The following is a 14141-nucleotide window of genomic DNA, read 5'->3' as shown; positions in this document are numbered from 1 at the left end:
CCTGAGTGTCAGCATCACTGCCCTTGTTCACCAGTCAACTTTCAGCCTGTGCCCGCTCCAGGGGATCTGAAGCACAGACCCTACACGTGTTTCTGTGGATTCATTTACCCCATGCAGAGCCTCAGGCTGCCCAGGACAAACAACACTAAGTCCCACTGCCCCACAGAAACCCCATAAAGGCTCAAGTACTCAGCTGGACTGAGGCCATCTAAATCTGGAATGGGCAGGAACCTCGCAGTGCTCCAGGCGCAGCACCTCCCTGGTGTGCATTGGGTGGGTGGTCACACAGGACCCTGCGTGTTTGTGGGGCATTGGTCACCAGCACTACGTACGGGTGTGCACGTGTGCCCTCTGAGTGAGTTTGGGCCATGGCTGTGTCTTTATAGTGGCACCCCTTCTGTCTTGAAGCTGGTGAAGGACTGAAGATGAAGGGTGGAAAGAGGTTTAGGCTCTGTCAGCAGGTCCTGTGGCTCCTGTGGAAACTTCGGCTATGCTGCAGCTAAACCAGCTTTGCTTTCAGGCAGGCACAGTGCCCTGCTTGCTCCCACACTGACAGGGGACACGTGCATCATGGGCATGAGCTTTTTGGGCAAGTAAGAACAACAACAACAATGAAAAAGAAAACATTTACAAATTATAGTGGCAGAGCAAGGCAGGACACAAACATACCAGCCCACAGCAAAACAAGAGCAGGTATAGAGATTAAACCAGTAATGATTTCTTTGCTGTTCAGTTGTCTATGGAGCAACTAATAGCTGTGATTAATTAATTAAAACATCATTAAAACTTAAGTGAGCTCATGCTCAGTCACACAAGAGCATGAGCATTTCAACTGGCAACTTAAATGGGACATTTGAAAACAGTAATCAGCTAATTTTTCCAGATTTTCTAAAACCTTAGATAAAGCAGAAGTCTTAATAGGTCAGAGCCTCTCTGGTACAGCCCATTCTCTAGCCTTCATGGAGGAGAGGAAGAAGAAATGATAATTTGAATTCATATAGTTCTAATTTTTTCTTAACTTTCTACTGGGCAAACGATTCACCTGGCTCTGCCAGGGCCTAAGTCACAGCTGCAAGTAACAGTCCCCATTTGCCACTGTATTTCCTGAAGAAGATGGGTGATATTTATAGCCACTTTCCCAGCCCCTTGCTTAGCTGTCCCACTACTGCTGAGACATGGACAGAGAAGCAGCAGAAGGCAACTACTCCAGCTGAGATTTTTGTAACAAATTACCTGTGGACGGTCATGCGGACAACAACAGAGTGAGTCAGAGGAAATTACTGTTTATAGTTGACAGAATGCATGTGACACTGAGCATGTTTGAAAGCAAAGTCCCTGCCTTGAATAGCTTGGATTTAAATGAGGCAGCAGAGGAGGAGAGAGGGCAAGCAAAAGCAAGTCCTGCCAATTCATGTTACAGTGCCTGATAATAGGTCACCAAGCAGGAAAGAAAACTCTGGCTGCATTATCAACATCAGGCCTGTATCAGGTGTCAGTGACTTATTTCCTGGAGATGTCTCAAAACACAACCAAAGTCTATTTAGAAGGGAACCTAGCTCCTGCTATGATGAAGGTAGTCATGGAATAATACGCAGTAGAATGTCCTAATTGCTGAGAAGTTCAGCTAAATGAGCCCACAAATGTCAAGTATTTCTGCAAAAGACTAGCAGATTGTACACGTGGCAAGCAACATGCACAGCTGGCATGGATGGGTGGAAATTCAGCATCCCTAAACTCGGGATATGACAAAGGAAAGAAGTATCCTTGAGTGTTTATTCATCAAATTGGAGCCTCTCAGGTAGGAAGCCTGCAAAGGTGAGTAAACAGAAAATGTTACAAACCGGCAACCTAATCGAAAAGCTCCCATCAGAAGGGTGTGTGTGCATGTAGAAGTAGGGAGGAGAGGAAGAATTCTAATTAGGTCACAGGGACCAAAAGATAAAAACAGGACAATCTTATCTAATACCTGGGCTGTCACTACACAAATGCCAGGACAGAGGATGAACGACCAATTAAAAGAGTTTTTACACAGCTAATTATGATGACAGAGGGTTTGTGGAATAAAATCTCCAGATTAGTATGTTAATAAAAAGCTAAAGAAAAATTTAAGGGGTAAGCACTGAAGCTACACCACAAGAGCTACAACAAAATCTGCCTGCTCAGGAATAGAAGAAATAATGTTTTGATAAGAATTAATTATCTGCTGGAATAGCAGCACAGTATGAAACAAACAGTCCACTGCGTTCTTGCAATAGTTTACGTAAGTTACAGGAACGGCTTTAAGTCAACCATGATTACTAGGGTGAATCTGGTTAAGACCAAAAACATGTATGGAAGCCAACCTCTAAACAAGCTTGTCATTCTGGAGGAAGGCAAGAGTAAACAGCAAAATTAAGATGCTCCTGCCTATTTCAACAAATTCGTAACTATTAAATAGCTTCCTGTCAAGATAACCCTCAGAAGAACAAAAAAAACGTGGAATATTCTTATTAAGAACACTAAATAAACACCAAAAGTAGATCAAAACACCTGACCAGAGAATCTTCAGCAGCTTCTTTGCTCCAGTTGACAAAAAGTGCAAATTCTGACAGGCAGGAACATGAAAAAAGCAGATTCCAGAATATCTCCCTCAGCTACATTTGTTCTGCTCCGCTAGTTAAACAAAAGCATATGAGTATATTCAAAGACCAGCAGACTTGAAAAAACAAACCAAATGAAAAACTTAAGAGATTTATGGAAAACTGAAAATATTTGTTTGCTTTTGTTATGCTAGACAAGAACAAAAAGGCAACATGTAAATCAAACTACTCTGGAACTTGACATCAGTCAGGGAATACAGGAAAAAATATAAGAAGTTGATTTACTGAACTATTCTAACCCTGTAAGTATGTGCATCACGACATAGACCACAAATGGTAGGAAATCCAAAATTTAATGTCAGAGTGAAGAAACCATCTGCAAAGGACACAAGCACATATAGAAATGATTTAATTGAAAAAATATTTTAAACACAGGAAGGAAAAAGACTTTTTTTTTTTCATATTGCAGTCAGAGTAAGCAGTAACACCAAAAGGTATGAAAAAGATTTGTAAGCTAACCAGCCTAAGATCAGACCTCGTTAAAAATGTACAACTAATTTGTCCAGTATTTACAGAGGTTTTGATTATTCAAAGCAAATACAGCCTTTCATGAATTCTTTGATTTAGAGGATTTTCAATTAACACTGAAAACTAAAAAGTGATTTTGCATGCTCTGTCATTTGGCAATCATCTGCTATAGATAACTTGACTAAGAAGCTCAGTGATATATATATATATATTAATTTATCATAATTTTACAAAGACAGCAAATCAAAAAGTTGCCCTTGTAGCTGCAATTCTAAGCAGCAAAGTTTATTTGGAATCTATTTCTAAAAACAACTTTCAACATCAAATAATAAAGGTTCTGTTACAGATGTCATCGGAGCAAGCAGCAAGATGTAAATTTAAAACATACAGTATATTTTTCTTTTGCATTAAAGATATGAGATTACACAGTTAAGCATATGGAAGCCCCCAGGACAAATCAGCTTACCACAAAAAGGAAAAATAAACCAATAAACAAAATGTTCCTGAGAATTTTAAGATTGCAGGATTGCAGTAAGAACCCGCATTTTTCAAAAGGTCAAGAGACAAACACTTCAGACAGTGGCTTCAAACCTCTGAACAACAGCCACACTAGTATGTGGCTCACTTCTAAAGTGTCCACAAGAGAAAACTACAAATGTGATCTTGTTGCAATGAGGATTAAGTTTACTAACCATAGTTGCCTGCATCTACACTGGAATTCCTGCCCTCACCCACTCCCCCACTCCTGCAATCACCCCCAAAAGCTGACATAGATTTGCTGCCCACTGATTCACATTTACACATTCTGATGTAAGACAAAGGTAAAGCTGTGTAACTGAAGGATTTTGGAAAAAAATGCTTCATCATGTTAGTAAAAAAAAAGCTCAGCACCTTGCAGATCAAAGAATATTTAACTATTTTGTTTGGCTACTAAACACAGAAACAAAAGTCTAAGAAGACAATAAAGCAGTAAAAACTTTAAACATAATATTGAAGAAATAACTCAAATAGCATAGCTGATGTCGTACTACAACATTTTACTTCATTTAAGTACAGAAAATGTCACCCATCCTATGATTTATAAAGTACACAAAATATGTACATAAAAGAAACCAAACCCCATCAAAAGATGATCATATTTGTGCATATGTACATAGAACATACACACCTAAAATGTGCAAATTTCTTTTAATGCAAGTTAAACAAAACATCTTCAGGATAGAGTTCCACAATGATAATGGAAGATAGATTATTCTAGATATCCTAATGGTGTTTCATATCTACAGCCAGTGCAAACTTACAAGGCACAAACTCAATGCTGATGCTGTAGTGTTGTAAGTTACATTCAGGCACATCTCCATTTGCAGTTCTGCAGAAAAAGAGCAATGGAAGTGCTACTTCTAAACTGCCAGCTCGCTCTCCCAGTTTAAGCACTAAATTGATGTAACCTATATGCTACAATTACCAGTGGGGTTCTGGGTTAATTTAAAGGAAAGGCTGTGGCTAAAACATCTGTTCTAATCTCCTTGCATGTGAAAGTATGCTATTTCCCAAAATACCTCCCAGACATTCTCCAAAGACTACACATACCTTGCCAGCCTCAACACGTGGGATCTTAGAGGATAGCAGTAATTCTTTTTTCTAACTTTAGGCAAAACTTCACCAGGAAGAGAATCCAGACTTTAAAAACCAAAACAACAAATAAAATAAATCCAAACAACCCCCCAAGAAGAGCTAGCAAAACACCTGAGTTACTTGCATTTAACAAACTTGTGTTAAATTGCATAGTGACAGTGTGTACCAGCTAATAAAGAGTTAAAATCAAAAGCTTGCCGTTTAAGGCAAAACTTTAAAACAGCATAGCAGAAAAAAGCCAAATAACAGGTCCATCAATATTTAATCAAAGTACTGCCCCATGTAGTCTTATCCTCACAGTGTCTTCTTTCTTACTTTAACAGCAAACCCACACTTGCAGCATGCTTGATTAGAAAATTTTGTTGTTTTTCTAAATGAAATGAGAGCAATTAATATTTATGCTGATTGACTGATACTGAAAACACCTGACAAATACGTTCTCTCCCACCCCTTAAAAAAGTTTTTGACCCTACTGGGAGTTTAAAACTCACTGGTATCCAGGTCTAATATACTGCCTAAAATGGAACTAGTAATTTAAAGCTTTCTAGTATTTATTAGACATTACCACATCAAACTGCTGTCTCACCCTAAAATTGCATTTTTGTATTATTTTTCAATAGAAGACATTTAATAGACATCTGAGGAAAATAATACAATACAAAAGCTTAAGGGTCTTTGCAAAAGTATCTTCTATTCCTTCTGCAAAGTAAGAAAGGGGTGATTTTATTGGCATTTATTTGAAGTGCCATCGATAAAGACACGAGAATACTTTACGAAGAAAAGTTCTAACGCTTCACACATATCTTTGGTTTAGCCTTCCTGACCAAAGTCTTCTGTAAACTTCTTTAACTTCTCCAGGTCCTGTTCATTAACTGTTGGTTTTGTACTAGCAAGTGACCTGAGCATATCGGTCTGTCAGAAAAAAAACAAACATGTTTTCAGAATCAAGTATAGTACCACTGCTAGCAATTTTGCTGCCAGGACAAATATGCATTAAAAAAACATTAAGAAGTTCCTATTAACACAAAACTTTAACTAAGCTTGCACACTTCTGCACAGAGGCAGGCTTTTAACCCTTTGAATACAGAAAATGGTCAGTGAGTTTTCCAGTAACAAAACCACAACCTCAGGCTTAGGTTTATGCCACTCATCCATTCAAGTTTTATTAATCTCTTTTTTTTTTTTTTTTAAAGAACTGAACTTCCTTTGTTTTGGTCAGTTACTATTTTCAACCCATGACTAACTACAGCAGATTAGTGGAAAGTAGTGGGAAATAGTGGAAAATATAGTGGAAGAAGGTAGAAAATAATTGGATGTTCCCATGTACCCTTCACAGTCCAGCAATATAGAACAGCAGTTTGCAATTCATCTCTAGCAAAGTGTTACTGCTCATGACTGGTAATTTCTGTGTCTTCAATTTAATCACTTTCCTAGACAAATATTTAGATGCTAGGAAATGGAGTTTAGAAAAAAATTCATAGGTCTATGAAGTTGAAAGCAGCAGTAAAAATACATTATGAATAAAAGGGTAAAGCAAACCAATCAATTCCCCGTCTAGGGCAACTGAAAAAAGTAGATGCCCAACACATCCTATTACTATAAAAATTACAGGTAAAATCCAAAAATTAATATAATGATTTTCCACACATGATATTTGTCTCATCAGACCAGAGGCACTCTGCTCAAAAAGAATTAAACCCTTATCTTTTAAGGACAAGAACTACCTTTAGACACTGAAACATCTGTCTGTAGTGCATCAGAGTCCAGATACCATTAGGAGTACACAAGGAACTGCTGTCTTTAATTCCAGGAAAGACTGATTAAAAATCCAATTAGACCATGCAGGGAGAGAAGTTTTAGGGCAGGCCTGCACCTGCATCAATCCTCTTCTGCTTCCTCAGTATGCAAATATATACAGGAAATTATTTTCTGAAATACAGTGATGGTTGTATTTACAAAGCAGTGCCTGTGATCCCCATGAAATGCACTGATTTTGTTCATTCCTTACAGGACTGTCTGGACACAGGGAACTACAGCAACACAGATTTGTTTTTAAGTGTTTCCCACAAACTTTGTACTTAAATTCAAAATCTTCTTTTGCTGCTCTTGGGAAAAATGCAGAATGAGTGCCCAGCAATTATTTTTTTCCTTAAAGAGTGAAAAAAAACCAAACCCTCAAAACCTTGAAATAAAATTGAAAACTGTCTTACATATTTTATTCCCTAGGCCAAAGCAAGTATTTTCATATACACAAAGAAAACAGCAGAAGGAGCTGCATCACCTATGATGAATTTTAACCTAAACTAACATTACATCCAAAGTCTTCTTATATTTTGGTTTTTATACTTGTATCTATTTCACAGGCAATATTTACCTACAGCACATCACTCCCCAATTTACAGTGAATTTAATTTTCCACTTGCCAGTATTAATGCCATAGTGATGAGAAGAAAATGCATCATGGTGCAGGAACCGTAAAGGTTTGGAATGAATAAAAGCCAAGTGGAAGAACGGTGCAAGAGCCAGATACTGTCTATGGGTGAAAGGATGGCAGCTGCATGCCAGCAGACAAGAATAAGAAATGCTTATCAGGGATAGACAGCTGTCTTTTTCATGAACATGCCACACTGTAGTGATTTATGTTGAGAATTCAAATGTTATCTGGTGTGCCCAGCATTTCTGAAACAAACATCTCATCCAATTGTCCTGAAAAAGACTCTTTACCTTAAAGCCTTTTCAGAGTTCTGCAAAACAAGAAAGCAATGCTACAAAGAATACCTACCATGGAAACTTTAGGCTCCAGTAATTTATCACTTGGGACCTCCATCCATGTCATTTCTATGGCTTCAGGATCACCTGGAGAGCAAGGGGTGAATAAATCTACCATCGTATTTGGATTAGACACTGATGGTCCTTTTACCTAAAAATAAAAAAACACTCAGTTTATAGGAATTATTATTTTGAAGACAGAAACCAGAAACTGAACAGCACCCCAAGCAAAAACTGTTCCTTGATTTTATGCAGAAGCCCTACCCACTGGGAACACATGTCCTGTGAAAGAGAAATTGTACAACTGTACTGGTATTATTCACCTTGAAAACATGCAGCTGTAGCCAGATACTGAAATTTACATCAGGTCAAATCCCAGAAGCCACAGCCTCTTAAGGCTGAGGATTTCTGTGGAAAACTGACATGCCAGGAAATCTGCTTGGTGAAGACCACCCTTCCTGGTCCCTGGTCACTTTAGGAGTTCATTCATCTCTAGTTAACAGCTCTCTAGAAGCTTCCCAGTGCTTTTCGCTCTGACATCCCGCGTTCCCGAGCCCCCAGCACCTTTCCCGACACCACCCGAGCAGCGCTCCATAGAAAACAGCGCCACCTAGCGGCAGAACAAAACAGCCTTTTTTTTTCACCTCCAAAGACAGACAGACGGACAGACCCAAAAAAGCTGCACCGGGCGTCTGTTCCCTTTCTGCAGTACACTGCTACCTGCACCACCACACACCCACGGGAACTCGGAGCATATGCAGAGGTTGAAGGACAACACACTAACTGGCTACGGGCAGAACTGGATTTGCTATTCCAAACTGTATTTAGAGCAGGATGTTGGAGAGCAGATTGTCATATTCAAAATGAGCTCAGACAAACCTGCATTATCACATTTGCAAGGAAAGGTTTACAGTTAATTACTGACAACTACGGAAAGCTCTGCTGAACTGAGGCGAGCCATCTGTTATATCGCAAATAATAACACTAGGAATTTTGCTTATAAAAGCACCAAAATCACATCCAATTAAAGCATTAACAATACAGGTGGAATCAACATGGCTCATGTCAGAGCATTCTAAGTATTGCAGTTGTGAGTTTTTTCCTTCCTGTATTTTCTTTTCTTCAGCAAAAATAGTTAAGATGCAAGAAGTGCTTTTGAAGTTGTTCCACAAACTGTGACAACTGAGGTTATTTCCTTGCTCCATGGGGCAAGCTGAAACATGCCCCAGATTGTTCCAAATTTGAACAAAACGCTAAAAGCTAACACCCCTTTAGCCAGAAATGCCATTGTCATGTAAAGTTGACAAGAGAGAAGTATTTCAGACATCACTGCTTAAGGGAAGGAAGCATCTAGAAAATCCTTGATATATTAAAGTCACTGTTTATTTATCAACAAATACAGCTTTACATCACATTGTTACTGTGAATTGTCCCCAAAAGTTAAACCTCCCGCCCTCTCATATTCTGCACCATACTGGATTTAAGTGTGTCTTTCTCTTTGAATCTTAAGCTGAATGAGTTAATTGGAAGAAACCACATTGAAAAAAAGGAGCCTATCCTCAAAGTGAGTGTAGCTGTTCAGTTCAGGGCCCCCAACCCTTTTACATCAGGTTGAGTTACTGGTAAAAAAACTGGAATTGTAACTGAGATGACAAAGAACTGCTGCCAACATAACATACGTGGTACTTGACACCTTAGGATCTAAAGTTTTTCCTACCACACCTGCTCTTTTAAGAAGCAACAAATTAAAGCTTCCTTTTACAGCAATTAGCACCTCTGTAGAATATCCTGACCCACCTTCACCCCAGATACATGAATTTCTGTAAAAATCAAACTTTGCACTAAAAATATTAACAAAAAGTACCTTTAGTCTGCGTCTACTTTAAAATATGCTACACAGCAAAATAAAACTTTATTCAACTGGGGCACATTGTATGTAGCTTAACCTCTGTTTAAAACCATTGATATCATCACTCTTTTTTTTTTCCATTTAAGACTGTAATAGTTTACAGGGAACAATTAATTTGTCTGAGCAAGGCCCATCTGTGCAAATTCTCCAAGGGGAAGACTTCCCAGATTTAAAGGATTTAAACTGGTGGTAAAAATTGCCAATTGGTTCTTGTTCAGATAAAGTTTTTAAGATCCAAGTATTGGGAAGAAACATTTCTTAAGTCAATACATTGCATGTAGAGGCAACTGGAAGATAAACCAAACAATACATTTTGAACAGGCTCCTTGGTCTGCACCTATATAAAGGAAACTGATTTTTACATTACAGGGTGTAAATGAAACACAGACCTTGCTCAGTTGTGTTGCATCTTTACCTCTCTAATTGAGTAAATGTTTCTACCAGAACTCTACAAGAACCTTAATTTTTCAGTTTGAAAATTATGCCAAGTACACAGAATGTGCTTAAGTATAATCCATCTGTTCTCAAGTGGATGAGGGATACATTTATTTTTTTTCCAGCATGTTAAGAACCACTTAACTTGAAATAGAAAAAGAGCACTTCTGTAACATTGCCATTTAAGTCAAACTGCAAATTGAATGCTTTTAACACTCTCTAGAGACACTGAGAGTCAAAGCATGAATATTCAGAAATTAGCTCCACCAGACTTCTGGCAGGACTAGGGGGAGGCTAGGGGGAAAGGAAGAGGAGTTCTCCCCAGTCAATAAAAGGGACATTCATGAGCATGCAGTATTACCCAGAACCAAATTCAGTTTATTTGCAAGGAATTTTCAAATTAAGACTGCTCTCAAAGATGTAATAACTTGAATAACTACTTACTTTTTTGAAGTGAGTCGCTGATTGCACTTTTCTAACAGGCTGCATCAGTGCATCACGGACAATGATGCTTATATCTGCACCAGAATAGCCATCAGTTCTCTTCCCAAGGTCTCGATAATCTGCTTCTTTTAGGTCATTTGGAGTTGATCCAAGGTGAAGTTTGAACATTGCAGCCCTGGCATGGTCTTCAGGTAAAGGAATATATATACGCTTCTCAAACCTGGTTTAAAAATGACAAAAACAAAGTGCTCCCAAGATGCCACCTCATGCAGGTGGCACAGGGGAAAGAGCTCATGCAAATGAGTTTTCTCCTAGCAATATTAGAAAGAAACAGTTTTAGTACAACAAACCTTTAAAAAAAAAAATCTGAGGCAAATATTCAGCAACCTGTTCTCATAAATAATACTTTAGTTAGTATAAGCTAACATCCAGAATTTAACAACTGCTTCCTTTACGTTACAAAAACTACCTCTTCAAGACTGACATTCTTCCAACAGAGTTTGAGTCTTAAAAGAAAAAAACCTGAGAGGAAGAAGTCTTTAAGTGCTGAAATGTATTTTAACAGATTTCACACTCAAAGAAAGAACTGCCTGATAACAAGTTTATGCAACAACTTTCTACAGTCTCCAACTAAATTAAGAAAACACCATAGATGGAAGTAAATTTGAAGTTATTCTCAAGAAAACATTGGTAACTGCAGTTCCTCCTTTGAAGCAGCATCTGTTCTCAGAGTGGTGATTACCTCCCACCAACTAAGAGCAACTCCAAATTCTGCTGAACACAACCTGATATACATGACAAAGTGGCCCAAATGCATGAAAAATTTATTTTATTACAGCCATTGTTGTACAAGTTCCTTTAAATCTTGTGGGCAAGAGCTAGGGAATTTATTTTTCATATTGCTGAATGAGAAAATGGTTTGGGTTGAGAGAGACCTTGAAGATCATCTAGTTCCAATCCCCCTGCCACAAGCAGGGACACCTTTCCCTAGACCAGCTTACTCAAAAAACCCATCCAGGCCTTGAACATTTCCAATGATGGGACATCCACAACTTCTCTGGGCAATGTGTGCCGGTCTCTCAACACTGTCATCATAAAAAATTTCTTCCTTATGCCCAGTCGAAACCCATCCTCTTTCAGTTTGAACTGCCTCTTGTCCTGGCATTACAAGCCTGGGAAAAAAACCAAGGAACATCTCTCCACCTTTCTACCAAGTTTCCTTTATGTACTGAAAGGCCACAATAAGGTCTCTGGATCCTCCTTCCCTTCTCCAGGCTGAACAGCCCCCACTCTTATAGCTGGCTTTCAGAGGAAAGGTGTTCTGGTAATTTTTGTGGCCCCCTTCTGAACACATTCTATCAGGTCCATATGTGTCTTTCACTGTGGATCCCAACCAAAGCTGGAATTTCAAGAATGACTTGGAAGTTTCAGCAACACCTTCACTTTTAAATCTGGCTCATACAACAGTAGAGTCCTGCAGATGGGAAGTGACATCTGCAGATGACCTGATCCAACCCCAAATCAAACTGAAGTATGGCCAGCTTGAATTCAGTATATAAATAAAAGCCCATGTCAGTCACAAAAAAAAAATCAGTGATTCTTTAGCCAACAAAAATGGCCATTGTCCAAGCTGTGTCCTCATCACGACAGAATCCTGTTTGTCACATAACTGTATCTGTCCTCTGTTTGCTTTGCAGCTCAGAGAAAGATCCAAATAATCAGGTACAGGCAGTCCTGTATCTGAAAAAGTCCTTTATCTGCAAAACAGCAGCTAAAAATCACAAGTTATGCCAGACCATTAGAAAAACACGGCATTTCTCCGTAAGGTTACACTTCCATAAAAGAACTCAAGCTACTCACCAGTTTGTTAACAGCTGAAAAGGAAAGCTCTACCCCCTCTTGCCCTTCTGAGGTGTGTATTTTCTAACTTGTCCTGTAAGTCCCCCAGGAAACCAAAAAGCAAGCAGAAAACTCCTCTGTTTTTCAAGCATAATCATCTAACCAAGAAATCAGATAAACTACAGGGCCAATACAAGAGTGAATGACCAACCCCTCTCAAAAGGCGCAAGTGACTATCTCCATGGAATCTCCACTCCATGGAATTGAGTTGCAGAACATTAATTGTGTCTGCAAACATGAGCTGGATGAACAACTTAAGCACTCTGGCTGAAGGCTTATACCAGTTGTGAATTGCACACCACGAAAAAAAATGCCATCATACCTTCTCCTGATGGCAGAATCCAAAACCCAGGGTATGTTTGTTGCTCCCAAGACCAAGATTCCTTCATTGTCAACACCAACCCCTACGCCAAGGTAGAAATAATTTCACAGTTTATATGATGAACAGAGACTGTTTTAAAAAGTCATCAAAATTTAATGGGGTGGAACTGCAGGTATTTTTAGGGTTCTAATGCAAGCTACACTTAAAAATACATGTCTTTAGTTTCTCCGTCTGATTTTGAAAAGCAAATAAACTTACCTTGCATCTGGACTAGAAATTCCGTTTTTATCCGTCTAGCAGCTTCGCTTTCATTTTCACTTCTTGACCCACAGAGGGAATCTATCTCATCAATGAAGATGATAGAAGGTTTGTTTTCTCTGGCAAGCTGGAACAAGTTTTTCACTAATCTTAAAGAAGGAAACAGCTTCAGATATATTAATAATTACAACAGCAGAAATAAATAACTTCAGATTGTGATACAGTCATTTCCTTTAGAGAAAGCAAGGAAAAAAAGAAGCAATGACATAAAGCTACTCAAAGATACAAAAGATACAACACTCTTCCACCTTCATGACTCAGAATTATACTGAATGAGAGAGCCCAGCATAATGAAAAAAAAAAAAAAAAAGTTAGAGTGCTCCAGGCATGATTTTTTAAGATAAAGCCCTTTTTCAGTTTACACTTCCACATGACAGCCGGGACACTATACAAAACCACCAATTTAAAAAGACTCAAAAGAAGGCTTTCTCTTAACATTTTTAAGTTAAATTAATTCTAGAGATTTTGTGAGAAATAACATGTATCTTTACTTCATACAACTTTACTTACTAAGTATTTTTTGTATGACAAGAAACACTGGTTTCAAATCAAATCAACAAAACAACCTAAAACAAACCCCCATAAACCCCTAGCTATCTCTCATGAACACATATCACTAGTTTAAAAAAAGAAAAATAAATACGAACATGCTGGGAAATTCTTTATGTTACAGCACTAAATCTCACACAATAGTCTCAAATTAAGTCAAGCATGAAATCTAATGCCAAGCTAGTCTCCAGTTCTGTATTCCTTTTGCAACAGAAGAAAAGCAGCTTAAGGTTTCCAGCTTTCTGGGGAAAAATTTTTTCAGTTCAAACACTTTATCTAATAGCCTTTCTTTCTCATTCTACCAACTTTAAATAGTGTTGCTCAGTTGTCCCATACTTCAACCTATTAAATCATGGGTGTAACAAGTATGCTTATCGTTGTATGAAAATCCTTTCCCTATAAACCCCGAACTTTTTATTAATTCAGCAAATCTCTTTTGGAAGACTACATGGACAAATTCCTGGACTTCTAGACTGCAGCCAACATGTCACTCCTGGTCTTCTGGCTTCCTGGCCTTCTTCATATATCACACAGTAATAAATGAAGAGTTAGCATAGGGAGCCACAAAATCTCCTTTCACAGCTACTCCTCTACTTCAACTTCTCTTTGAAAGTCTCTTATTTTTTTCAGATTTTGTTTGAAATTGGGATGAACAAGAACCGCACCTCTGTATTAACAAAGAAATGCCACACAGCTGCTGGGACAGATGAGTGGGGGAGATGCCAAGAAGTAAAGTAACTCAGCACTTGGACTG

At 38.4% G+C, this 14141-nt stretch overlaps 1 protein-coding gene across 1 annotated transcript in view; it reads right to left on the bottom strand.

Moving 5' to 3' along the window:
• Positions 1-2972: 2972 nt before the first annotated feature.
• Positions 2973-14141, bottom strand: part of VPS4B (vacuolar protein sorting 4 homolog B) — a 19504-nt gene continuing 8335 nt past the window's right edge. The window contains exons 7-11 of the mRNA XM_058830213.1: positions 12779-12927; positions 12521-12602; positions 10300-10519; positions 7525-7662; positions 2973-5654 (exon numbers count right to left, since the gene is read on the bottom strand). Of these exons, the coding sequence (XP_058686196.1) occupies positions 5553-5654; positions 7525-7662; positions 10300-10519; positions 12521-12602; positions 12779-12927 (691 nt within the window). The 3' untranslated portion in view covers positions 2973-5552. The remainder of the gene's footprint in view (positions 5655-7524; positions 7663-10299; positions 10520-12520; positions 12603-12778; positions 12928-14141) is intronic.

This window comes from Poecile atricapillus, chromosome 2, assembly GCF_030490865.1.
Source record: "Poecile atricapillus isolate bPoeAtr1 chromosome 2, bPoeAtr1.hap1, whole genome shotgun sequence".
Classification (NCBI taxonomy): Eukaryota; Metazoa; Chordata; class Aves; order Passeriformes; family Paridae; genus Poecile; species Poecile atricapillus.
The sequence above is the reverse complement of the archived record's forward strand: the minus strand, read 5'-3'. Positions and strand labels throughout refer to the sequence as shown.